The following is a 27361-nucleotide window of genomic DNA, read 5'->3' as shown; positions in this document are numbered from 1 at the left end:
CTCAAGTTTTTGTAAATGCTAAATTGCAGCATTGTTAATATTGACGACTCATGCATGATAAATTGCTTGTTTTTCCTCTTTTGAAAGTTGCTTTAAAAAGTGTCTTCTAGATGTAAACAGCATAAATATTTCTTATTGTACAAATGTTTGACTTATCCTCGAGTATGATGCTAATATCACTGCATGTCATCCTCCTTTCACAATATTTTCCAAACAGTGGCTTAGGACTGCCATAAATTGTGATAAACGACTTGATGTGCCATCTCCTTCCATTATGTGTAATCTTCAGAACCACTGGTGTTCACTGTGTTATGACATATGATGTGATAAGATCATGACATGTGTCAGCTGGCCAGTCCACAGTGGGCTAAAATAAAACATAACTATAGCAACCAGCAGATAGTCTGCTAAAATTCAAGAGGAAAAATCTCTGATGATACTTTATTGGAATCACCATATGACTTCTTATGAAGTCAGTTATGACTTCTTCTTCTATTTTTTTTAAATATGTATAATTTATTGACTATACAGAGAAGTCCAAATTATCTATTTATAGTTTGTTCAAATGTTTGTTTAGCAATTTGGTTCATTTGAACATTCATTTTGGATGTTGTTCAATATTAAAGGGATAGTTCACCCAAAAATGAAAATGTTATGTTTACCCCCAGGACATCCATGATGTAGGTGTGTTTGTTTCTTCAGTAGAACACTAATGAAATGTTTCACTCCAGCCGTTGCTCGTATAATGCATAAAAACACAAAAACATACGAATCCATATAAAACCCTGTGGCTTGTGGCGACAAATTGAGGTCTAAAGACATGAAACGATCGGTCCGCACAGGCACTAATAAGGAATTTATGTATATAAATACTTTTGGGTTTGTCACAGAAACCGCTCGTTTCGTGTCTTAAGACATCAATGTGTCGCCATGAGCCGCAGGGTTTAACATGGATTCGTATGTCTATGTGTTTTTACTCTCATAGTGGCTCACATTGCAATACACCCCATTGACATACAATTACGAGCAACGGTTGGAGTTAAAAATAGTCATTTGTGTTCTACTGAAGAAACAAACATACCTATCTCTTGGATGCCCTGGGGGTCAGCAGATAAACGTCAATTTTTGATTTCTGGGTGAACTATCCCGTTATTGCTTTGTGAATTGTCTGATTTCGACCAGTTCACGCATTACTAGTAGATCTACCATCTGAATCAACCAGGCAGAACTTGAACAAGAAAGACTATTCATGGGGTATTTCGGTTTCTGCTAAATATCTTCTGAAAGAGAGGTCTCTTACCTGGATGTTAGTCAGAAGGGTCTCTATAGACGACAGGCCATCAGGGAAGAGGAAGGGTGAGGGGAATCCTGGAGGTAAAGTCTGACCCGCAAACGACAGCCTTTCATAGCCGTCTCTCGCCGTGGGCGTGCACATGGGGGTTTCTTCTGGTGGCATACAGAGAAACATACACATTCAGCACAACAGATGACACACTCCATGTAGTACTGTGCTGTAAAATAAATCATTATTTTCCTGAATTGGTGTTTATACACCCAGATTGTTTGTGAGATGTAAAATTAACATCTATACAAGCATGCCCAATCAAGCACATATGATTGATAGCCCATTCTGTCAGTGTCACGCGGCACTCTATTATTGATGCTTCTGTATTTATAGCCACTATAAATGCTTGAGAGATTTTACATACAGATAAAATGAGAGGCTCTTCTAAGAAATAGGAATTTGCATTTTTGGAAATTATGTGTTTCTCGGTAGCATCGAGGGCATGGATATGTTGGGAGACAAAGCCCACCCGTTCCATATGGCACGAAAACTCTCTGAAAGGAAAAGACCACACTCAAGCAGATGCATACGGCAAACTGAGATTATCAAGGGCCCTGGCTTCTCAACAAAGGCCATATGGCACAAGGTGGTGAACCCTCATTGACCATGTTTCAACACTACTGCCGCCCCCTCAACAGACTGGCAATGCCATTCTGGGCAAATGAAATAACCCCCTCAAAGGAATCGGTGCATAAAAAATCAATATGATTGGAAGAGATTCAAGAGGAACCCGGTAGAACAAAACAGAGGAGGAAAATAAATATCATTTATTTTCTCTCAGTCGATGGTTGACACATAAATGTGCAGGTGTAAAATGTCACAGGTGGGGCTGCCATTAAAACCCTCTGGAAATAAAAGAAAAAGGATTTTATGTCTACCAGACAAATAAAAACAGGGGCTGGCACATTAAAGTGTATATATTTTATCACCTAGTCCACTGGGACTTCCAGCTGAATGTCACAAACGCTGGGATGAGCACTGTAAAGTGTGCAGCATGTCTTTACAAACAGCTTTCCGAGATTAATCACCATGTCATCTTATTAAACATTATGCTGGTAAATGAAAGTAATCTAAAGTTCCTCGTGTTGAAAAAAAAATTATGAAAAAATTAGATCCTCTTTATAGTGTAGTAAACAGTTAAGTTATATTCGGTATGCATTACATTTACATTTATGCGTTTGGCAGACTCTTCAATCCAATCCATTTACAATACATGCAATACACTTTAATAGTATGTGTTTCTTGGAATTGGAAACCCATGACCTTGGTGTTACTAGTGCCATGTATTACAATTCATTATTTAATAATTTCATGAATAAAAATTTCATTTTATAATCTATAGTCTAATGACAATGTATATATATAAGGGTAAATGTTATATATATTGTATTGCCATTTATCGTATTGCCAAAAGTATTGGGACACTCCTCAAAATTCATTGAATTCATGTGTTCCAATCACTTCCATGGCCACAGGTTTAAAATCAAGGACCTAGGCATGCAGACTGCTCCTACAAACATTTGTTAAACAATGGGTCGCTCTTAGGATCTCAGTGAATTCAAGCGTGGTACCGTGATAGGTTGCCATCTGTGCAATATTTGTGAAATTTCCCCACTATTAAATATTCCACGGTCAACTGTTAGTAGAGTTATAACAAAGTGTAAGCAATTGGGAACAACAGCAACTTAGCCACAAAGTGTTAGGTCACGTAAAATCAGAGCAGGGTCAGTGCATGCTGAGGCACACAGTGCGCAGAAGTTGGCAACTTTCTGCACAATAGCTACAGATCTCCAAACTTCGTGTGGCCTTCAGATTAGCTCAAGAACAGTGTGTAGACAGCTTCATGGAATTGGTTTCCATGGCCGAGCAGCTGCATCCAAGCCTTATATCACCATGTGCAATGTGTTGGATGCAGTGGTGTAAAGCATGCTGCTACTGGACTCATTGTGCGAAGTGAAAGTTTGGTGGAGGAAGGATTATGGTGGGTTTTTTTGTGGGGTTTTTTAGGGGTTGGGCTTGGCCCCTTAGTTCCAGTGAAAGGAACTCTTAATGCTTCACCATAACAAGATATTTTGGACAATTTCATGCTCCCAACTTTATGGGAACAGTTTGGATATGGCCCTTTCCTGTTTCAAGATGTCAGTACACCAGTGCACAAAGGACCATAAAGATATGGATGAGTGAGTTTGGTGTGGAGGAACTTGACTAGCCTGCACAGTCCTCACTGACCTCAACCAGATGGAACAACTGTGGGATAAATTAAAGCGGAGACTGCAAGCCAGGCCTTCTTGTTCAACATCAGTGCCTGACCTCACAAATGTGCTTCTAGAAGAACGGTCAATTCCCATAAACATTAAAACCTAAACCTTGAAAAGTTGAAAAAGGTGAAGCTGTTACAGCTGCAAAGGGTGGACCAACTCCATATTAACCATACAGATTAAAAAAAAGAATGTCATTAAAGTGCATGTAAAGGCAAGTACATACAAAAATATATATATTTAGATGATTAGATATACATTTTAGATTATGTGAAAATCAGATCAGGTAGGGAGGAATCAAAAATCAGGTAGGGAGGCATTAAAACTAAATTAGCAAATGTTTAATTTCATTTTCTCTAATAATATATTTTTTGATGCATTATTTTATATTAATATTTAAGTACGTAACAATTTATTGTAAATTATTGTGATAGCTTCTTTCAGTTACCAGCCATGAAACACTAGGCTACAGTACTACCCAAAGTTTCTGAGCAGTATTTTAAAAGAGGATAACGTGAGTGTGGACACTGAGCAGATGTCCAGTGGGGCTGAAATGTTAAGCAGATTCTTGCTCACTTCCTGTGAGCAGCCACCAGTGCCTGTCAGTGCCCTGATGACATCATCTGCCATTCATCAGTTCCGTTAGGTCAGACCTCTACCATCTGCTGCACGGACAATCATAACTCTACATCTATCTCCACACACAGACGCACACACACACACACACACACACACACACACACACACACACACACACACACACACACACACACACACACACACACACACACACACACACACACACACACACACACACACACACACACACACACACACACACACACACACACACACACACACACACACACACACACACACACACACACACAGACAGACACAAACACACAGGCCATCAAATCTCCACATTTATCTTAACAGCCCCCGCCTTATACAGGCTATCATAGGCCTGCATCCATCACTACACACACGTAAAGGACTCATAACCCCCTGAATCCACCTCCACACACACATGGACAAACATGTACACACAGACTATCATAACTCACTTTAAACCACACAGCCCTGCGCTGACACTATCTTCACGCTGTCATAGCGTGCTGCCAATCACAGCAGAAGTCTCAGACAACATTCCGCCGGCTACAAAATGAGGAAACACACAGGCCATGTCAGCTAACAGAACACAACAGGATAGATATATATATATATATATATATTTATATATATATATATATATATATATATATATATTTCAAACTTTTTTAACAAATCAAAAACTGAAAAATAGGGCGTTCAAAATTATTCGGCCCCCTTAAGTTAATACTTTGTAGCGCCACCTTTTGCTGCGATTACAGCTGTAAGTCGCTTGGGGTATGTCTCTATCAGTTTTGCACATCGAGACACTGAAGTTTTTGCCCATTCCTCCTTGCAGAACAGCTCGAGCTCAGTGAGGTTGGATGGAGAGCGTTTGTGAACAGCAGTTTTCAGATCTTTCCACAGATTCTCGATTGGATTCAGGTCTGGACTTTGACTTGGCCATTCTGACACCTGGATATGTTTATTTTTGAACCATTTCATTGTAGATTTTGCTTTATGTTTTGGATTATTGTCTTGTTGGAAGACAATTCTCCGTCCCAGTCTCAGGTCTTTTGCAGAGTCCATCAGGTTTTCTTCCAGAATGGTCCTGTATTTGGCTCCATCCATCTTCCCATCAATTTTAACCATCTTCCCTGTCCCTGCTGAAGAAAAGCAGGCCCAAACCATGATGCTGCCACCACCATGTTTGACAGTGGGGATGGTGTGTTCAGGGTTATGAGCTGTGTTGCTTTCACACCAAACATAACGTTTTGCATTGTTGCCAAAAAGTTCAATTTTGGTTTCATCTGACCAGAGCACCTTCTTCCACATGTTTGGTGTGTCTCCCAGGTGGCTTGTGGCAAACTTTAAACAACACTTTTTATGGATATCTTTAAGAAATGGCTTTCTTCTTGCCACTCTTCCATAAAGGCCAGATTTGTGCAGTATACGACTGATTGTTGTCCTATGGACAGAGTCTCCCACCTCAGCTGTAGATCTCTGCAGTTCATCCAGAGTGATCATGGGCCTCTTGGCTGCATCTCTGATCAGTCTTCTCCTTGTATGAGCTGGAAGTTTAGAGGGACGGCCAGGTCTTGGTAGATTTGCAGTGGTCTGATACTCCTTCCACTTCAATAGTATTGCTTGCACTGCTCCTTGGGATGTTTAAAGCTTGGGAAATCTTTTTGTATCCAAATCCGGCTTTAAACTTCTCCACAACAGTATCTCGGACCTGCCTGGTGTGTTCCTTGTTCTTCATGATGCTCTCTGCGCTTTAAACAGACCTCTGAGACTATCACAGTGCAGGTCCATTTATACGGAGACTTGATTACACACAGGTGGATTCTATTTATCATCTTTAGTCATTTAGGTCAACATTGGATCATTCAGAGATCCTCACTGAACTTCTGGAGAGAGTTTGCTGCACTGAAAGTAAAGGGGCCGAATAATTTGCACGCCCAATTTTTCAGTTTTTGATTTGTTAAAAAGGTTTGAAATATCCAATAAATTTCATTCCACTTCATGATTATGTCCCACTTGTTGTTTCTTCACAAAAAATTACAGTTTCATATCATTATGTTTGAAGCCTGAAATGTGGCAAAAGGTTGTAAAGTTCAAGGGGGCCGAATATTTTCGCAAGGCACTGTAGCATAATTTGGAATGTTTCACTGCGTCATCACAAAGAAAACACACACAATTACCCAATATGCTTACAAAATATTTTAATAATATTTTAATATTTTAATTTTTAACAATGAACTCAAAATGTTAAGGGAACCAGGTAATTTTTAAATAATTGTTTACAGTGTACATAATTCTTTCTTGTTCATTCAAAGCACAAATGGTATGGGATAAGCTATATGTCATGATTTATAAATTAGGGTTAAGTGTTTGATTAAACTTAGTATGGGCAATATGTTTATATAAATATTATATTAATAATATAATATAATATAATATAATATAATATAATATAATATAATATAATATAATATAATATAATATAATATAATATAATATAATATAATATAATATAATATAATATTATATTATATTATATTATATTATTAAAATGTTTTACAAGATAATACAACTGATTATAAGGTGTATTATAAGGCATTACAAAATTTGTTTTGAATCATTATACACAAGTAATTTAAAAGCCTATAATTGTTTTTCTCATACATTTCAGTTTAATCAAACCCCAGAATCAGGCCCTCATACAGAATTAATATGTGTTTATATGACTTCCTAAATCATGCACAAACACGGCACGACTTGAGGAGCCCCTCTTCTGCCATCAGCATTCACTAACGCCAGCCAAGGCTTGGTAACAGCTGGTCCTACATTAATTAGTTTAAAGTATTTATTTCAACCATCTCCGCAGCAGATTGCAGCAAAACATAAGAGATTATTCCGAGCATCTGCAAATGCCCTGGAAACATTCAGCCAACCAACAGTTGAATATCAGCCGCCACTATTAAGACTTTACGATCCGAAATTCTTGGACGGAGGAAAGGCCAAGAGGAGTGCTGGAGTCCACGGAGGGTCTCCACCAATCTCTCCCTAATTTAACTAGCATTTTACTCCAGTTCATTACCGACAATGGGCAGCACAGAAAAATAATTAAGAAAAACTTGATTTAATGCCGTTCGATGGCATCGTTTTGTGCAGTCATTAACAGATCAAGTAAACAGAGTGAATTATATGAACTTCATGCAGCCTAATTATTACATCACAGAATATACTATATATACACAGCATGTGTTCTTCTCTTTGTCTCATTTGTGCCTCTGATTCTTTGGATGCCAAACATGTAGCGAATCAGCAAATGAGAAACAATAGAGGAGAATTGGATGTCAGAAGCCTGTATTTGGTTTGCAGCCACCGTAGTCCTGGATTTGGTGTTGGCATTAATAATACATCATTGCTTAAACCAACTTCTGCTTTAGACTCAGCAGGACCTCGCCGCAGACACAATACTGGATCACAGAATGGCTCATATTGCTTTGTTACTAGGAAACAATCTGTCATGCATTAGAAAGCAAACAGCACATTTCATCTCAAATGACCAATTCAGCTCTCAAATAACCGAAATTTGCCATTTTTTTTGGTCAGTCTCCATTTACATTTGCCACACTTGAGTGCAATTGTGTCTGTGATCATTCTCTTGTTTCGAGCACTCCATTTTGGCCAGGCTTTAGCTGTTTATTTCCTGCCATTGGTCCAGAATCATTGACTTGGACTTAATTACAGTGCCAGACGCCAGCATGATGAAGAGAGCGAAGGAGAGAGCTGTGTTTTCCAGGTGATATTTCTCCACCGGGGCTGCCAGCAGCAGCTGTGACAGGTCCGTTTGCAGCTTTCTGCCTCAAAAATGAAATCCTTATGAAATCCTTTTAGGTCAGCCGTGTCACAAATAACATTTCATGCGCAACTGTTTCACTGGATAATAGGAGCCGCAAATAAAAATGGGACGCTGTAAATACGACGCATTTGGAATGAAATGCCATAATTTAAAACAACGCACATACTCACAATCACACGTAAACATGTGCGCACACACACACGCGCGCACACGCTGTCCCTCCCTCCCGTGGCAGCAGTGGGAGTCCTTGACAGTGTGGTAGCAATGATAAATCACCTTTCCTGTTAATTCTCTCAGTCCTTATGTGTTGTGCTGCTAAAACAGGGGCTCAGAAACCAACTTGACAAACTATGAATGTAAAAAAAATATCACTTGGAGGAATCTGGGCTTATCTCCAATTTACATGTTATTAGATTTGTATTGTGAGCAGCGTTCGGACAAGGCTGCGCTGAGGAAAAGGGGAGAGCGAAAAGAGATGTTTGCGATAAGAGACGATAAAATGTCTCGAACCACTCTCAAAAGCCTTTGATATCTTTGATGAAAAGTCTCGACAAGAAGAGTGTAAACCACTCTACTGATTTTTAATATGATAGACAGGGCACTCTGCGATGAATTGAGTGGAAACCTTGGGAAATTTAGCAACATTCTCTCAATAAATAGCTTTAATTGACCTTGGGAGCTGAAAATGTGCCATATGTTGCAAGTTGCAGTGTTTGAATTGAGGTCCCAGCGGACCTTTCAGCTGATTTCTCCAATGAAGGCACTGAGCCGGAGGAGGGAAGGAGAGAGAGAGGGGGAAAAGCATTGCAGCATTTGGCTAGCCAGTCACTGTGATATATTGACAGGTGAAGCCTGTGTCCTTGCAAACCTGTGTTCCTCGCAGCAGGAGAATTGAATGTTTAAAACGTGGAGGATGTCAGTTCCCCTCTACGCAAAGGCTGCCGCTACCTACAGCAGACAATTACATTTTATTTGACCTGCCAATGGGGCTGAAGAAGTTGCCTCCTTCCAGGGGAGTGCTTATGACCTTTCAGTCTCATAAATGGAGACAACAGCACATTACACAGAGGCTAATCTTTAAAACTGCATTGTCTGCTCTCTCTTCTGCATTCCATTAAATATTTTAGCAGCAAACTCTTTTTTACTGAAACAAAGCTTGTACTCCTATTTTTAAAGTGATCAGTTTGAAAAAGCTCTTTAAAATGTTTTAATGTATCACTAACTCTAAAAAGCAGAATAATGATTAAATACAAGCGCACCAAGGATATTTTAGGTAAAAATATACCTGTCTGTATAGTTACATCTGACCCTGTTCCCCTCTCTCATCTACCACTGCTTCCTGTGCACTCTTGGACTGTCCTTATTATTCTTAATATTTTTATCTGCTTGCTTTTACATGAGAACTTGTATGATGACTTGACCTAGAAAGTAAAGGCAAAAATGCCCAAAAATTATGGAAGACAGAAGAGCCTAATCACTGCTTAATATGCAAATATTATGATGAATTGAACAAATTTAATCTGACCTGAGGTGAAAAACAGGATGCAGAATTGCAAGTTCAAATTGAAATTTAAGGGAAAGTCATCAACTGTAATTTTTAACAAGGAAGTCAGTTTGTCAAGACAAACTCTAAATGTTTGATTTTATTAGTTTTAAAATCCTTGGATATAGGCTTTATATGCCTTACAGACAGACAGACAGACAGATTAGATAGATAGATAGATAGATAGATAGATAGATAGATAGATAGATAGATAGATAGATAGATAGATAGATAGATAGATAGATAGATAGATAGATAGATAGATAGATAGATAGATAGATAGATAGATAGATAGATAGATAGATAGATAGATAGATAGATAGATAGATAGATAGATAGATAGATAGATAGATAGATAGATAGATAGATAGATAGATAGATAGATAGATGTGTGCAAATGACCAGAAAACAAACTCCTAAACCAGATGTTTGAGGAATATCAATACATCACTGCCTTGCAATAACTGCAAAAAAAAAAAAAAAAGACGAAGAAGGAAAAAAAGAGGAAAAGACAAAAGCAATGAAAGGGAAAGCAATTCTACCTTTACAGCATGTGTACACATGCAGACCACAGTGAGAAATGTGTGCTGTGATCCGTAGTGGGCAAATTCCTTCAGAATGACTTAAAGGTGCATGTGTTGTGCATATGGGCACAGTGAATACATACGTGTTAAAGAATTGTTACAACGAGCTATCTACCGCAGAACCGCTAACCCCGCTCACACCCACTCGGCTTTGCTCTTTTCTGCTCTTTAATTCCGAGATGAAAATTAGCCATTACCAAATTCCTGCGGAGAGTCAGAGTCAAGTGCTAGAGTCAGTCGGCCCTGGATTAACAGGTAACATTTGGCTTGGAAAGCCTTATCTCTGAGAAATGCACTGTGGTGTTTCTTTCTCTCTCTCCCTCTCCCCACTAATGTTCCCTACACTTAGAGATTAAATCGCTTGCTGCACAAACCCATTTGAGAGCACAAGGAAGGTGAGGGGGATAATCAGCACAGGCACTGGGCCGTGTTTCCTAAACGCGCTCCCAAACATTACTGTGCACGGGCATAAAATTAGCGTCGGGACCTTAAAACGCTGACATTTCGCATGACTTTTGGGAAAGTGACACCATCATATTTTCTTGTAGGATATCATTAAATTTCAACTGCCCTGTGGCAGAGACTTTCCATTAATAACCAATTCTGTGTGTCACTCCGCGCCCCTCTTCTGAAATAATGAGTCCTTTGGTTTGGCTTAATAAATTGAAACATATTCTCAAGGCCACGCTGAAGACAGCCGCACAGATGGGCAGGCGAAGGGGAGGAAATCTTCATAAATCCTTAACTGTCGCACACGGTCAGGGATAAAAACAAAAGCAGCCTTTATGGTGAGCAGTTCACTACCAGAGGGAAAAAAACAGGTCTTGTGTCGCTACAACTATCTACCGCAGGCAATCAAACCACAAACTGTTAAGAATATAAGACGCATACACAGAGCATAAAATTATTGTTAGATCAAATAAATAAACAAACAAACAAATATGTTACTAAGTAATGCATTGGAATGCAACTTTTCAATCATTATATACTTTGAACCAACATAACAGGTGAGTCAGATAATGCATTTTATTAGTCCAATAGGAATGTGGTTTTGTGGTTCATTTGCCTATTTGCCCTCTTCCCAACATGCAATGGGGCATGCATATTGCTGCATTGTTTGATTGCATTATTTTTTCATTTATTTAAACTGTTCTTGATTATATTGACATTGTCATATATAAAAGTAGTGTAACTATTTCAATTACTTTATTAAAGTAATGTAACTGATTACATATGAGACATTTTGATTACTTTTCTAATTTTCTAACACATTTTAGGTAACACTTTACAATAAGGTTCATTAGTTAACATTAGTTAACTACATTAGTTAACAATAACTAATGATGAATTGCACTTCCAATTGTTACTTACGTTAACATGAAATTGTTCATGTTTAGTTCATGTTAACTAATGAATTAACTAATGTTAACTAACACAGCCTTATTGTAAAGTGTTAAAATCACACAGACAGGTTGTAGCCTAAAGGCCAAAGCTTTCAACGACAATGAGGATTGATGTAATTGGCAGAACTGGTGCGCTGCAAACTCAAACAAGAACGAATCAAAAACAACAGAATAGCAGTGTTGGGGTAACGCATTACAAGTACCATAATGGTTATTGTAGTTGTAGACTCAATGTGAGCATAGGTTTATTTAACTCATTTGCACACACACACAAAAAGAAGATTATTCAGTATTCCTGTATAAAATCAGTGAAATGCTAAATCAGAAAACTACGCAAACCTCCAATAATTAAATTTGTTAAATAAAACAAATATTTTGATGCATTTATTCTCACTTTATTGACCAGTGTACTTGCTGTACTTTGACCATAGAAGATTCAGCTAAACCTAAAGCAAAAATAACTTTTATTTTAATATATTTTTAGTTTTTATTGGGAAAGTAAGTGTAACATTTTCTTTTTCTGCATCCTTTTGTCCTGCAATCCAGAATGGGTTTGTTTGAGATGCGCTCTCAACTGTACATGTGCAAATTAGCATTTTGTTCAGCCATATTATTTCAAATTCGGTGTGAAAGCGCCTTTACATTTGGCCAAAAATAGATAATTTTTGTTAAAAAAAACAAAACAAAACAAGCCCAGCCCAGGTGAGAAAAAGTAACACAAAAGTAGCATAATGCATTACTTTTCTTAAGTACCGCAATTAGTTACTTTTTAAGTGAATAATGCGATATTAAAATGCATTACTTTTAGGAGAACTAACTTTCTCCAACACTGATCATAAGTGACTAATTTAATACACACTTTTTTACAGATTACAAAAAAATTACAAAATTTTATTTTGTAATTAAATCATGTAACACCGTTACATGTACCTAGTTACTCCCCAACACTGGCCAGGACAAACGACATGGGAGGGCCTTCTGGGGGGTGGAAGTTTCAGGTGAGGACATAAGGGGTTCAGACCCCCCTTAACGTCGGGCCTGCAGTTCATCCAAACATTTATATTCTATCATCATTGACTCAACCTGTCGTTTGTACTGTCTTCTCTGCGATACACAAAAGAAATTACATTTTAAAGATTGCTTTGTCTATTGTCAAAACAACATTGAACTCCACTGACTTTTATTGTTTGCACAAAAATAACACTGAGACAAAAATAACACTTTCTAAATAATTACTTTAGTGTTCCACAGATCGGTGCTTTGCAAATTCACATCTTGTTTTCTGATGGTGGGCCATACAGCAGCGGCAAGGCAAAGAGTCTCTGATGCAAACCCCAGCAGAAGAAGATATCTTGTCTTTTTATACGGCCCGTGTCATATTTATTGCATAAAGGTCAGAGTGTTCATTTGTTCAAAGTCAGCGTTTTTCCACGCTCCTCCATGTAATAAATGCAGAGGGGATGTCATTATTGGACCGCTGAGGATTAAAGGCTTGACTGCCTGTGATGACTGCATAAAAAAGCCCCTCCACTACTTTTGTTTCTTCAAGTGAGCGTCCTACAGAAAGACCGCACTCGGCATACAATGACAACCGTCGCTGCCGCAAACAGACACTCCTCAAAGGTGGGTGAAGCACTGGCGAGAGAGGGTTGCATAACCCGATTAATAAAGGTAAAGAATTCTGAGTAACTAACTGTTCTCAAATGTCTTTGAATGAATTGCCTTTTGAAAAGCAAATGCATGCAGTACTTGTACGTAGTGGAGAGTCTTGTTTACGGTCTTTGTGGGGGGTAATGATCACTAAGGTCTGGAAATCATACATGTTGCAGTCTACGTAGAGTCTAAAAAAAGAGATTTTTAGGTGGGGATAGGGGAGTTATTATAAGCATGCGTTACTGGCGTAATCAGCCTAAATTGAGTCCATTTATTGATCATTGAATGCTTACTGGTGCACACCCTGAACACAAGATTACTACAATCACACTTTGGAAGCCTCCTGCACAATCTAGAGTTAATCATCTCTAGAAATGGTTCTGTGTGGACATCTTTATTTATTGTTGTTAACTGGAATTGCCCTCAGCCCACAACTGGTTGAATTTTCTACATCTTTTATATGAATGTGCACATCGCTGTCCTTAAACATCTTTGGTGCCAATATGTAAATGCCTTCCACATTTTACACACAATGACATTAGAAATTCAAACAAGGAGTAAAAAACCAGACATAATCAAAATGGTTTGATAGAACAAGCACTCGAACACTGAGAAACGGAAGATAGTCTGTGGTCTGATCACAGTGGAGTGCGAAGACGGGCGGACATATTAATGTGATTCTCAGCAATCCTACAGGGAATGAGGATGTTTGGGGCGACAATCGACTCTGGCACTAATCCAGGCTCTATGTACTGAGCCGCTTTGGAGACTGAAGATGAAAGACAAAAAGAAATGTAAATGTAAACTTTTTAAAAAGCAGAGCTTAGGAGCCCCCCATCTGACGCCCTCTCTCTGTGTCTCTCATGCCCTCGTGAGCAGAGGAAAATGGATGCAAATCCATTTGCGTCTGGTTCACAGCTAAAAAAAAAAAATACTTAGGATTTTTAAAAGCGGGTGATGTGTTAAACGTGTGGAAATCTGTTTTGATAACATTATTCATAACACTGGCTTTGCACAGCTTGAATTAATAACACTCCATTTACAGATGGAAGAAAGCTGGCATGGTATTTCCAGTTAAAGAGATTAATTTTTAAACACCTAATTGACAGGCTGGGGTTAGGCGGGATAAGCAACAGCATCTTCGGGCCTGTGGCTGCAAAGTCAAGGTGACTGGAACACTTAGGAGAGCTTTCAAATGCTGCAAGAGAGAAGAGAATTAGTCCTCCTGCAGTTTTTCTCCACCCCCTATTCTTTTTTATTAGGAACAATTTTGTTCACAGTGAAAGGATATAACAGCCCTAAGTATCCGTTGATAATTACGGAACAGTGAAATTGTAAAATTTGACACACTTTGCCCTAAACTCAGCAGCTTAATAAGACAGCTGCATTACTGTGTAAGTGCTCCAATATGACATTAAATGGATATTTCACCCAAAAATGAATTTATAACATTTACTCACCCTTGTCTCATTCCAAATAAGCATGTTATTTTTTCTTCTGCAGAATACAGTAAACAATGTTTTGGAAGTCATTGGGGTCAAAACAAAAGAACATAATTTTCATTTTGGGGTGAACTATTCCTTTGACGCGAGTTGTGATGAATGTACAAAGTGAAATCTGTGTTATATGTCATGAAAACATCTTTTTTAATTGTTACGTCTGGTAAGTCAGAGAGAACATGGTGTTTACAAAAAGGCGCACAGAAGAAAAAAAAAGATCCCTGAGGTATTTAATTGTTATGTCCAGGACGTCTGGGTCAGCCTTACCTTAAAACAACAGTTGTTCTTAAGCTTTTTGCATCTTGAATCGCAAATTAGCATAAACGGCATTGCTAATTGTTACATTTCGTCTGTCCAAGGGCAAGCAAATGATAAATATGTTCACAGCAGTGTGCATACCGTTAAGGGCAGATGCTCGGATATGTACTTAGAATTCACAAAGAGACTGTCCATGCTGCACAATGAACCACGTTCATTCAAATTGCCCTTGTAGTGCAAAACAAAATGAATCTCACTTGCGAACTGAGAGAAAGGAAAACGGTGGAACTACGGGTGCAATCAAAAAAGCGAAGCCCTAACCCTCTAGGCCAAGAGCTGCATCTTTCCTTTTTATCAGAGCAGGTGTCTCTGCAGCACATTGCTCCCTTTGAAATGAAGGGTAACATAAAACGGCCCTGGCGTGTTGTGATGGACAAGGAGATTTCACCTTCTCTAGTGAATGATAATACATTATTAAATTTGCCTCTCTGCTCGTGAGATACTCTTAGCTGACCACAGCATATTTATCTCTCTATCTAAGCCTTACATCTTGGCAGGAGAAAGCATTCTGTCACTTTTAAGGCATTTCAAAGATTAGAAAGAACCACTCGCTTTTCAACATTCCTAAAAGCACTGTCTTTCTTGTGGAATGTGATTAGCAGTCCATGGTATCACGTAATGGAACATTCATGAGGGAGAACAAATATCCAAATGAAGCGCCGTGTCCTGGAGGGACGGCCCACGTTTGCATCATCAGCACTATTTGTTTCGCTGCTCGCAAACTTGATTGATCCTCTATTGAATTATTTTTTTCTTTCTTTTTGCACCCCTTCATTTCGACAGAACACACTGACAAGTTGTTTGATCATACACCGTGATTGTCTGCCAAGTCACATTTCAGATCCCCATGGCTAATGATCCAGCCTTTTGTCTTAGGAAAAGTCGGCCGAGTCAGCACAAGCCTCAGTCCGTTTCACTTTTGAAGCCAGAACCGCAAGGACACTTAAAAAGGCGATCGAAAACATGCTTGGGAAGCAAGTGTGTCTGATGAAAGGAGAGTGTGCAAGTTTGCCATGATCAGACATGGAGTTAAAGAACCGGAGGTGTGTTGTAAGTAACATGTTTGCTAAGCAAAAACCAATGTCTCTATAACGATGCAAGATGGCGGTAATAAAACTGCTGGACCGGAAACGAACTACTGTATTCCCCGCATAGTTTTATAGTTTTAGCTTGTGTTTACAAGAAATGCTTGATATGCAATTTAACGTTTTTTATATATATATATATATATATATATATTTTTTTTTTTACAGTAGGGTGTAATGAGTAACAACTTTTTGAATTTCACACCAATAATTAACAGGTATATAGGTATACAGGTATACTTATATAACAATAAAAAATGTAATTTTAAACAGCCGTCCCATTTCTTCCTGGGACAGTTCGGTATTTCAGCTCTATATTCAGTGTCCTGACTTCTTATTAAAAAAAAACATGTTTTGTCCCTTATGTTTATTTTCCTAAATTGTCTTTGGTCGGTGATCATAAAAGTGAGTAGTAGTCTTGTCAGTCGAGAATTGCTAAATCAAAGGTAGCTTCTTTGGTAGGTCTTTGGAGTACCAAATTAGGTTACACTTTATTTCGATAGTCCACTTTAGACATTCTGCTAACTATAAGTAACTTTGCAACTACATGTCAACTAACTGTCATTAGAGTATTTGTAGACTGTCAGTAGGTTATGGTTAGGTGTTAGGGTTTGGGTTAGTAGAATAAGTTGAATTGGAGTTGCCAAGTTACTTATAGTCAGTAGAATGTCTAAAGTGAACTATTAAAATAAAGTGTTACCCAAAATGACCATCCAATCACAATTTGTTATCAATTAACTTGCAGTTAGTGAAGGCAGGAGGATATCAAGTCAGATGCAAAGACGTCAAAGAAACGCATGGGTACATTTAAAAAAAGAGCTTATCAAGTTATTAAATGCCGTAAATAGTGAAATGAATTTAATCTGTCCATCCTGTCCCGTACACCGTGAGAAATCTGTTCACCCTAATTAACGTGACTTCTTTAAACTGTGATTTCATATCTAACAATGTGACTTTTCTTCTAATCTTACTTATCTTCTTATCTTTACTTCCATAGTTACTTTAGTAACTTTCTTGTTCATTTTTGTACAGACTAGTACAGTGAAAAACAACCCCTTTGCCATCATGCTATATGATACAGCATGAATCAAACATCATAATGTTTACTTTGTTCAAACGGTCCACCGGATTTGTACAATTTCCTGCAGTACGCTAAGTGAAATTAGCCAGATTATTTCTCAAGCGTTACGCTCTAAATGAAATAAAGCCTCTGTCCTTGGGGTTTGTGAAGACAATTACATCAGCAAAGCAATCTAATGAGTTTTTGCACTGCAAGAACAATATCTAATTCCGCCAGATACAAAAAAAAACAAAAAAACTTCACAGTAGATTTCCCCACTCCCTTCATGTCTATTAAATTCAATGTCAGGAAAGCCGAAAACCCAAGATCTTACAATGTTAGTCCATCTGCAAGTTATGTATGCAATGTTACATGCAGTTAGACTAACCTTAAAAGTATAAAAGCATGGTTTTTGTACACCACTTTTTTAATGATTCATTTTTTCGCATCTTTTGATGTTCTTGGGGGTGAGGTATTTTATGATGAAATCATTTTATGGCTAACACATGCTTTGCCATTCACTGACCAGCTGGCAAATTATCGGAGTGATACTGCGGCTGCCATGCTCCATTATTCATATGACTGCATCTCTGCGCTTGTCTGTTTGGCCAAATCAGATCCGATTATTCCACGCACATTTAATGCTGAATTCAGAGGAGGGGGTGTATGCATCAATCACTCGCATAACAAAAGTCATGATGTACTGTCAATAGAGAGACTCTGTGATGGTACAATGTTTCTTCAAAGTCACACAATATGCTTGTGATGAGGATGTGGTCATTACGTATTTGAATACTGTGGTAACTACGAAAGGGGGAAAGGGTAATAATCATTTATATACACTTGTAAAATGGAGGCATCAGGAGTATTTTGTAGCTTTATGTAGACTTAGAAAGAAATTATTTTGTGATCAGACGTGATCATTTCCCCCATTTTCAGTACTTATAGGACAATTTGAAGCCTTTTAAAAAATGTGGTGTTGGAAAAAGTGTTTGTGTTTTTACAGTATGAACGGCCTTAACACAAATAAAATTTTGCATAACTAAACACGTCATGCGGCATCAATATTACACTGCCACTCATCAGTGTCATCAGATATGACTCATCTATTATGATCAATAATACAGGAATAATTTATGTGAGAGCAGCTCTCATTTGTTAAAAATAAACCTCTACCATTCCTTTGGGCAAGAGAAACTGTTTGCAGTTATTATCCCATAAATTACTCTTCTAGTGTTGTTATTGTGCGGCGCTTAGCTACAGCTCCCGCCCATATGTGGATATATTCACGAGCGGCTCCCCCAAGGAGAGGAACCATGTTAAATGTTTGATGTCCAAAATGAGTTTACTGCCAAAGGCTTTAGAGCCTTTCAAATTTCCTTGTTTGTCAACTACCTGCTGTTTCACAAGAGCAAGGCTTGTCAAAAACAATTCTGACAGATTCCCTTTGTGAAGCAATTCAATTAGTCCAGACTTTATAATAAATGTGAGCAAACTGTTCGCTTCAAGGTAAAGCACGACTTAATGCGGTCTAAAATTCTACTTGCACAGATATGCTGGCAAAACATGACAGAGATGAAGGACACCATAGAGTAGACTAATAGTTTATTATTTCATAACTTTTTCTTATTAACTGAGAGTGATAGCATTGAGGTCTTAAATTGAGAAGTTCATTCACTGTATTTGAGTGAATCATTAATCACAACAGATATTGTTTTAGTGCTTGAGTCATTGAATCATTCAGTCAACCGGTTTGTTTGAAACAAAATACTCTGGAACAAAACAGGTTACTGTCTGTGAATGTATTACTGAATCATTAACTAAACTTGTTCATTTAAAATACATTGATTCATTCAGGAACAAAACTAGTGATTGGCTAAATCCGTAATCGCCCCTAAACCCTCATTCACTCTTCCCTACGTTAGTCCACTAATATAGTTCACTTGAAGTAGTGAATGAAAACTAGTGCATGAAGTTGGACAGCCATTGAGTGTACAGAGGCTGGGCTGTACACTTGTTACTGCGGTGAAATGTGGGATTGAATAAGTGCACTCAATAACGTCCGCTATGGTTTCAGACACCACTACAAATCGCTGTCCCTTTAAATAATGCCCTATTTGAGGGTACAGGGGGCGATTTTGGATTCAGCCACTGTCTTTATGAGCGAGTCACTGAATCATTTACTTAAACAGATTCATTCATTCCTAATTAATTTTGGAATAAAACACTTTTTATTGTCTAAAGATGCATCAAATTTGCATATTTATGCACTATCCTATTACGTTTTTAAGTGTAAGTAGTGTGTTCACACTGAACATTCCAAAAAGAAAACGTGCACTTTAAATACCCGGATGATGCACTAAATTAACGAAAAAACGAAGTGTGGAATGTTGGACACTTCATGCACTCAACTGTCGCAGGTTTAATTACGTAATGGAAGAGGAGGCACTATCAGATTCTGATGTTAAATGACAAAATAACCATGTAAAGTTCATACTACACGGCTGAGTGCATAGTGCATAAGTGTATAAGCGCATGGTGTATGGTGCGTCATTTGGGACATAGCTTCAAATTTAAGCTGTGCGAGTCACTGAATCATTTACTCAAACAGATTCATTAATTCCTGATCCATTTAGGAAGAGGAACATTCACTTAAATATTAACTTCTTGTTTATTGAACTGTTGCATTGAAGAAATACCACTTGCGGTTGTGCGGTATTATCGTCACAACAGCTCCACTCTCGCTCGTGTGACACTGCTTAAATGTGAAGTGATCTTCTAAAGGCACGAGACACAAAAACTCATCTGCTGCCTTAACCCGCTTGGATACAGGTGACGTAAACGCCTCAATCGTTATATTTCGAACCGAATTGAAAGTGCACGACGTGGCATTAATTTAATGCTCTGCCACGACCATAAAGATCAAACAAGTGGAGAAATATCATTAAACCATTGGAATGTAATCTCATTTGTCTAAACAAACTGATCCAATGAACAACACTAATTAAAAAGGCTGCCATAAACAAAAGCAGGCCAAGCCAGACGAGCCCCTCCTTTTTAACAATGGGCCACATTTATTTTATTAATCTAATGCCTCATGTATCATATCATTACAGTTCAATATATCTATCATTAATTTTATTCCCTTCACTTAAGGCTTTTATTGGGATTACTTTGGTTATTAGTTGGTCTAATGTATTGGTTACCTCCAGATCCGGCGCTACGATCTCTCTCATCTCGCGGCATAAACCTGTGCGTGTTATTCAAATTGCCTCATTTATTATGATAGCTTCCTCATGTAAATTGTGCTGACTGCTCGCCCTTGCACAGTCCTCATTAGACTAATGAAAACCTTCAAACGAAAAAACTAAACAACCTGCCAAATAAAGGTCTGAGGTTATTATGAAAATTACAACTCTGGGAGCCAGGAGAAGCTCTGTTCATTAATTCATGCTCAGCAAATTGGTAACTAATTTAGTTGCACTCCTCTGCATTAATGGATTATTTTATAAAAATGTTTTCCACAGCCCGAGACCTTTGCCGCACACGTTAGAGAGCTTTGGATTCTAATCAAGAGGAGTGACATATTAAGCATGCCAAGCGTCTGAATGATAATGCAGCAGCGATGCAAATAGACAATGTGGATTTTCACTCGGTCGGAGAGAATCAGGACCAATCTAACTCAATTGATATCTTAAGGGGCTGGTGGAACTGTGGGGTGCTGGGGGATTAGACAGATCCATCTCCACATCTCTATTGGGGAATGACAGGAAAAAATGAATCATACGTACTGTGATAATGTTATCATAAACAGGCCAAGATGTCAGCGCCCTTGTATAGTACACAATCAGTCACTAAAAATGTGAGATAGAGACTGAACGAAACACATCGACCGCACACACCAATCCCCCTAAGACCCACACAAACACCTCCTCTCCACCCCCCCGCCCATCACACCTAAGGTCTGACCTGTAAATTCATATAATCATGCTAATTACTTTGATTCACAGGCTTGCTCGGTCTATGGGAGAGACCTACTCTGCGCCTCCTCTCCGGGCAGATCCAGCAGGGGACGTGCAGCCCAGTGATTTCCACCGTGGTTTTAATGTCATTATCACCCTCTCCAACACTTCCCCAGCCCTGCCTTCCGCCTGGAGAGAATTCTCAAATCTATTAAATGCATCATTTTGTGTTTATGCAAAGCATATGAAAGGACACTTCATTTTTTTTTTTTTGTATTGCCCGACTGATGTAAATAGTGAAAACTGAAAAGTAGGGACATTTGTCAAATGTTTAGCCTCCTCCTCTCAAGAGCTGGTGATTTGTTTGGATGTAATTTAGCAAAAAGGCATCTGGGAATCATAATCAATGTCTAAATTTGCATTATTATTGTTTTAAAATGGACCGGGTATCTGTGTTTTTCAAAAAAAAAAAAAAAAAAAAAAAACTATCAACATTAATGATATCTGCAATACATTGTGTTGGTTCTGTTCTGTTTACCCTAAGACTTATCCATGCGAGGCTGTATGGATGCGCAGGGAGTTCTTGCCCAGAACGGAACCATACCGCCGATCCAAACTGTATGCTAAAAGTCAATCAAGCATCTTTGACAATAGTGACCCTTACAGAATCAAAGGTAATGTTAAGGTACTAAGATTTCGTACCCAAAAAGTACGAAAGTTTGGGGATAGTAAGATGTTTTATGTTTTTGAAAAAAGTATATTATGCTTACTAACGCTGTATTTATGTGATCTAAAATACAGTAAAAGCATTATAGCAATATTCATAAATATTATTATTTATAATATATTTAAAAAATATTACTGGGATGGCATATCTGACATTTGATCAATTGTATGCATTCTTGCTGAATAAAAGTAATAATTTATCAACAATTTTTTTAAATAATTTTACTGGCCCCAAACGTTTGAACAGTAATATATATGCAACTATCTGCATGCATAACTACACCGATTGCCATATTTCGGTAACACTTTACAATAAGGTTTCATTAGTTAACACCAGTTAGCTTCTTTAGTTAGCATGAACTAATGAACAATACTTCTACAGCATTTATTAATTTCAACATTTACTAATACATTATTAAAATCAAAAGTTATATTTGTTAACACTGTGAACACATAAACAAAAAATGTACGAAAGATGAACGAAATAATAATCTAGCATTAACAAAGATTAATAAATACTGTAACAAATGTATTGCTCGTTGTTAGTTAATAAGTTGGCTAATGTTAACAAATGAGACCTTATTTTAAAGTGTTTCTATAAGCTATTGAATTAATAGTGCATGCACTTGCTTAAAACTCCATTACCATCCAAACAAACATTGTCGTACCAAAGAGAGATTAACAGTGTAATATGAAAAAGAACCATGGAAACCAATAACATTATTTTTGCACAGCAGTGTCATTCCCTAAAGTGTTTCAGAGATATTATATCATAATTACATAAAATAAAAGAGAGCTATTTTGTAGGTTTTAGGTACTGACCTTTCTCCAGGTGCATTCTTTTAGCCTCGTGGCCGATGTCGTGAGTTGCCAGGTCGCCCTCTTTGGGCCCGGGTAAGATGCTGGGAGACAGGCCCAGTAATGCCTGGTTCATCGACAGTCCATTCTGATGCACAGCTTTGAGAGAACACAGAGACACATTATTCCCATCTCCACACGCTCTCAATTGACAACGCTAAACACCTCGAGTGATAAATAATGATTCTAGTTGAAAAGAGCCCTCGTCGTCCAGTGGCTAGAGAAGGTGAATACGTCCTTGGCTTTCAACTGTTTGTGACTTGTGGTTACCTCATCTCCAAATCAATGCACCAGTCAATCAAAATCACATTTGCCACTCTGCCTGGCGTGTGCAATTCTCAGTGCGATTCTCTATAACATCTGAGACAAAGCGACCAAAACAAAACAAAAAGCGTATTCTGTTTATGAGTAAAAGGGCATTTCCCCCCCTTAAAAAATGTGATACAGGAGATTGTTGAAATGCATCATATCAAACATTCAATGGGTTCCAAAAGTCAACCAGTGAAAATTATTTAGCATTTTTATAATTTAATATAACATTTTAATTTCAAATTAAATCATCACCATAATTGTTTTGTGTGTGTGTGTGTGTGTGGGGGGGGGGGGATAAAAAACTACCAATTAATTAAATAATGTTTAATTTTTGCTTTAATAATTGCTTTAACAACAAGAGAGTTTGTGTACATTTTCTGTATCTGATTATGCTGATTTGAATTCACATGATTTGTGATGATCCAAAGAGCACTTTGAGCATTTTCCTGTGGCTTAGCTCCATCTCAGTCACAAACCTGAAGCTCATTTATTATGCAGCTCATTATGCGTTCTCAGGTGTAATCACGGTAATATTCATGATCGTTCACGCCTCTTCGCATACGGCCTTTGTAAAGAAAAATGTGTCTTAAAAATTTTAAATCAATGTATTGTTTTATGTGAATTAACAGGCACAATGATTCTCACATTTGTTGGAAGCAAGAACTCTAGGCAACCACACTCATTAGTATTGTGGCCGCATATATATTGTGTGTTTTGAGGTCTTTGTTTTAAAACACTTTTTTTTTCAAAACCCACGCATAAACATTATTCTGTCAAAAATACAAGCATGTACATACATGTTGCTCACATATTGTGGTAGCACAGTGTGTGCTGAATACAGTGTAATTACACTTTTGCCATTAATGTGTTTATAAGCACATAAAAAAGCACAAATGCCAGAAAATGTCAACACTTCTAAAGGGCCCGAACCAGCTCAGACTCCTGAGGGTTAAAGGAAGCAAGAACATCTGATCATCAGGAGTTCACATTATCATCGTCACACATTTTTTGAGCAGTCTTATTTGATGTCTAAGAACCAGTTCCACAGACAGGCCTTAGATTAAGCCAGGATTAACCTTAGTTCAATTAGGACATCTAAGTAGCTTTTGTTAATGTGCCTTAGAAAACAACACTACTAGTGTGTTGAGACAAAACAATGGCAGGCACATATTTTAAGATATGTGCAAGTTTCATTCAGTTAAAACAGCCTTGTTTGTGAAAACGGGGGTGTATGTCTTATTTTATATAATGTTATATAATCCATTTTTAACATCATAAAACATGGTAGCATATTTCAGAGATGACGAGAAACGTACATACAGGCCCTCTCAGTGATTAAGGACATTGTTTTTTTTTATTTTATGACACGGCTAATGAAGAAAACACTTCAGGTCTGTCTTTGCAGACAGAGCGAAACTTAAAGATAAAAAAGATAGTTAATATCTCTTTGCCATCTGTTGAAAACAACAGAATGCTGGGAGGGACGCACGTGTGCTACTCTCTTAACAAGAGGCTTTTTTAGTGCGGTCTTTAGCTCTTGAATGCATGCGCCGGTGTGCGGAGATGCTGGAAGAGACGAGGGAGAGAAATTGAGAGACAAAGAGAGTGGGAGAGAGATTTATGAGGTGAACATACGCATTCTGTCGGAGGAGCTCTCCGTGTGCGCGGGAGAGCTTGAGACGCTGCTGCTGCGCTGGGATGAGGGACGGCTCCCCGGCCTCCTGCCGTCTTCCAGAGAGGGGGCAGGGGAGGGACTGTCGGGGACCCGTTCCTGCACAGCCAACAGGAAAAACAAACACAGCCGGGGCGGCCATTACATGACACAATCTTTTCAGCAACACACCTCCATGGACACACAAGCGTCCATGCTTTTTTTTTTTTTGAGGCACCGTCCCCCCACCCCTTCTCTGCATCCTTTCCTTCCCAGGCTATTGTCTGACAGACTGTTCCCTGCAATGCCGTACGAAAGCACGGATCGCGCACCACCCAGCCCCCTCCACCTTCCCCCAATGGCTGATGAGAGATGCGCACGACACAATGAGAGAACGGCGCTGTGGGTTACCTTAATCACTGATGTCACCATTCGGGATGGGGCACTCTGTCCCTGTGCTGCGGCGGCCATATTGGCGATGGTGCTGAGGTGGTTCATCTGACTCATCGCCATGGTGACGGATGCGGGAGGCAGGCTGACAGGGATCAGGGGGTGGGGCATCATCATAAACGGCAGTTCCAAGCCTGAAGATGAGAGGGGAAAGTAGCTGATTAATTAATCATTTCTGGCATTAGGTTGTGTGCAAATGGAAGACGCGTGTGCGACAGAAAAGAAAGCGTGCTGCTGAAGAAGAGAGGAAGATTTAAAGGAGAAACGCTATGAATTATTCACACGTGACCTATCGTGCGAGCGGCGTGGCTTACAGAGTAAATATTCATTAAATAATAATCGTCACATTAGATAGTGTATTATATTAAAGCTTTTGACGACTACAAAAAAAATTAATTGCGGCACATTTTCAAGCCATTATGGTCATTAGAAACATAAATATTCACTTTTGTTGTTAATAATACATAGCAATGTTAATAATATATAGAGTTCTGGTGATTACAGTCATAATAACCTAATAATTGTAAATTTAAACGAATCTGTATTATGTTGGGAAAGGGAAAAATTATGGAAATACTTCACCATTAATAGCAAATGCGTTCAAAATATCTGAGGAAAAATAAGGCAAACATGAAAGGCATTAGTTAAAATGAGCAAAAATGAGCCAATTAAAACTAAGTGTGTATCATGAGATGCCTACGAGCTAATTACGAGTATTTGTGCCAGAAACTCCATTACTTGTATAACAGAGTGCATTTATAACGTCATTTTTTTCCAAGTCCTTGATAGTTACGCAGGATTTGAAAAGTTAAGACATTCAAAGTATTTTGATGAGGAAAAGCAGGACATGTGGATGCACTCGTATATACAACTAATGCGAACTGTGCTACATTCTTAGACAGTGATTAAATGGGTAGAAAGGGATTAAATGGGTTTTTCAAAGGACATATGCACACAAATAAGGTCACAGCCTGGTGTGTGTCCCTGAACTAAAGACCCACTCACTCCCACTCCTGACTTTGAACTAAAGGATCAAAAGTAACTGAGAGAAATTTCGGTCTCGGGCGGTCAAAGGCACCACTCGAGTGCTTGAAAGAAAGCTTGAGCGTTCGCAGTGGATCCGATCGAGCGGGCGGCCCCGTGCTCCATCCCACACTTCCCTGATATCGCCCTGCTCAAGGTAACGGGAGACACAGAGGGATAATCCAGTGAGTTGTTTTTGTGTGAAATATCAGTGGCCAAAGGCTGTGAGACGGTCTACATCAGAAAAAAAGAACCAAAACAAAAAATTAAAAGAAAAAAAAGAAAGAAGGGAGGGAGGGAGGGTGGAGGGCGTCCCTTCGGTGTCAACGCTCCTTGGTGAAGCATTGTGCATTTCCATAAGAAAGATGACCAGCAGATGCACAGGGAAAACACATTCCCTGACATTAAAAAGGAGGCGGAGATTAAAAGAACGAGAGGCCAAGCAGCACCTTGTAAAGGCGTCTCTCCTCGAGTGCCGAGTCTGAATCAATTACCACTCGCAGGACCGGACTCAATTAAAACCTGCCACGGCGCCAGCGTGTGATTGCAGGATACTTACAGCGCCACGTCGAAACAAATTGAGAGAGGCATTCATGCAGGTGTAACCCAGGTCACTAAAGGGTTAAAAATAGAATATTGAGAAGAAAATACATCATGCCTTATATGTAGAAAAAAATGTCATTAATACAACTTAAAACGTACTTCAAATAATAAGAGAAATTGATACATAAAAAATATTTCTGTTTTATGCAAATTGAAACTGGTTGGCGCGATCTGAGAACCCGTATTGGTTGAACTAGAGGTTAGTCCCGCCCCTTAGAGATCGTTCGGATGAAGAAGTCAAGCGAGTCTGCTTGCTTGGTTGCAGAGATATAATAAGAGATAGAAATAAGAGAGGAAAAAACGGCGAAATTGAGCGTGAATCTTTTGAAAGTGCGTCTTATCAAACACTAATGAGTGTAGATACGTTTGAGTTTGAGAAAGAGAGGATTTTCCTGAAGAAGCCTGAATCAACGTTTACAAGAGTTTTTTTTTAATGTTTTTCTTGTTATTTGGATTATTTTCTCCTTGGTGAGTTACATTTTCACATTCAAGATATGTTCAGTGAGTTTGTGAATGTAAGAACGTGTATCTGAGTAATTAACATGTACATATGGAAAGGGTAATGT

The 27361-nt window shown here is 38.5% G+C and overlaps 1 protein-coding gene across 8 annotated transcripts in view; it reads right to left on the bottom strand.

Annotated features, from left to right (window-relative positions):
- The window catches only part of dachd (dachshund d), a 148043-nt gene that overhangs the window by 14449 nt on the left and 106233 nt on the right, over window positions 1–27361 (bottom strand). For 7 of the 8 annotated variants that reach the window (XM_067443987.1, XM_067443985.1, XM_067443988.1 and 4 more), the window contains 4 exons: window positions 25131–25303; window positions 24704–24839; window positions 22721–22855; window positions 1301–1446 (listed from right to left, as the gene is read on the bottom strand). In XM_067443987.1, coding sequence (XP_067300088.1) covers window positions 1301–1446; window positions 22721–22855; window positions 24704–24839; window positions 25131–25303 — 590 coding nt within the window. The remainder of the gene's footprint in view (window positions 1–1300; window positions 1447–22720; window positions 22856–24703; window positions 24840–25130; window positions 25304–27361) is intronic. The other variant, XM_067443986.1, reaches the window with a different exon arrangement.

This window comes from Pseudorasbora parva, chromosome 5, assembly GCF_024679245.1.
Source record: "Pseudorasbora parva isolate DD20220531a chromosome 5, ASM2467924v1, whole genome shotgun sequence".
NCBI classification, from domain to species: Eukaryota; Metazoa; Chordata; class Actinopteri; order Cypriniformes; family Gobionidae; genus Pseudorasbora; species Pseudorasbora parva.
This window is presented reverse-complemented; position numbering and strand designations above follow the sequence as displayed.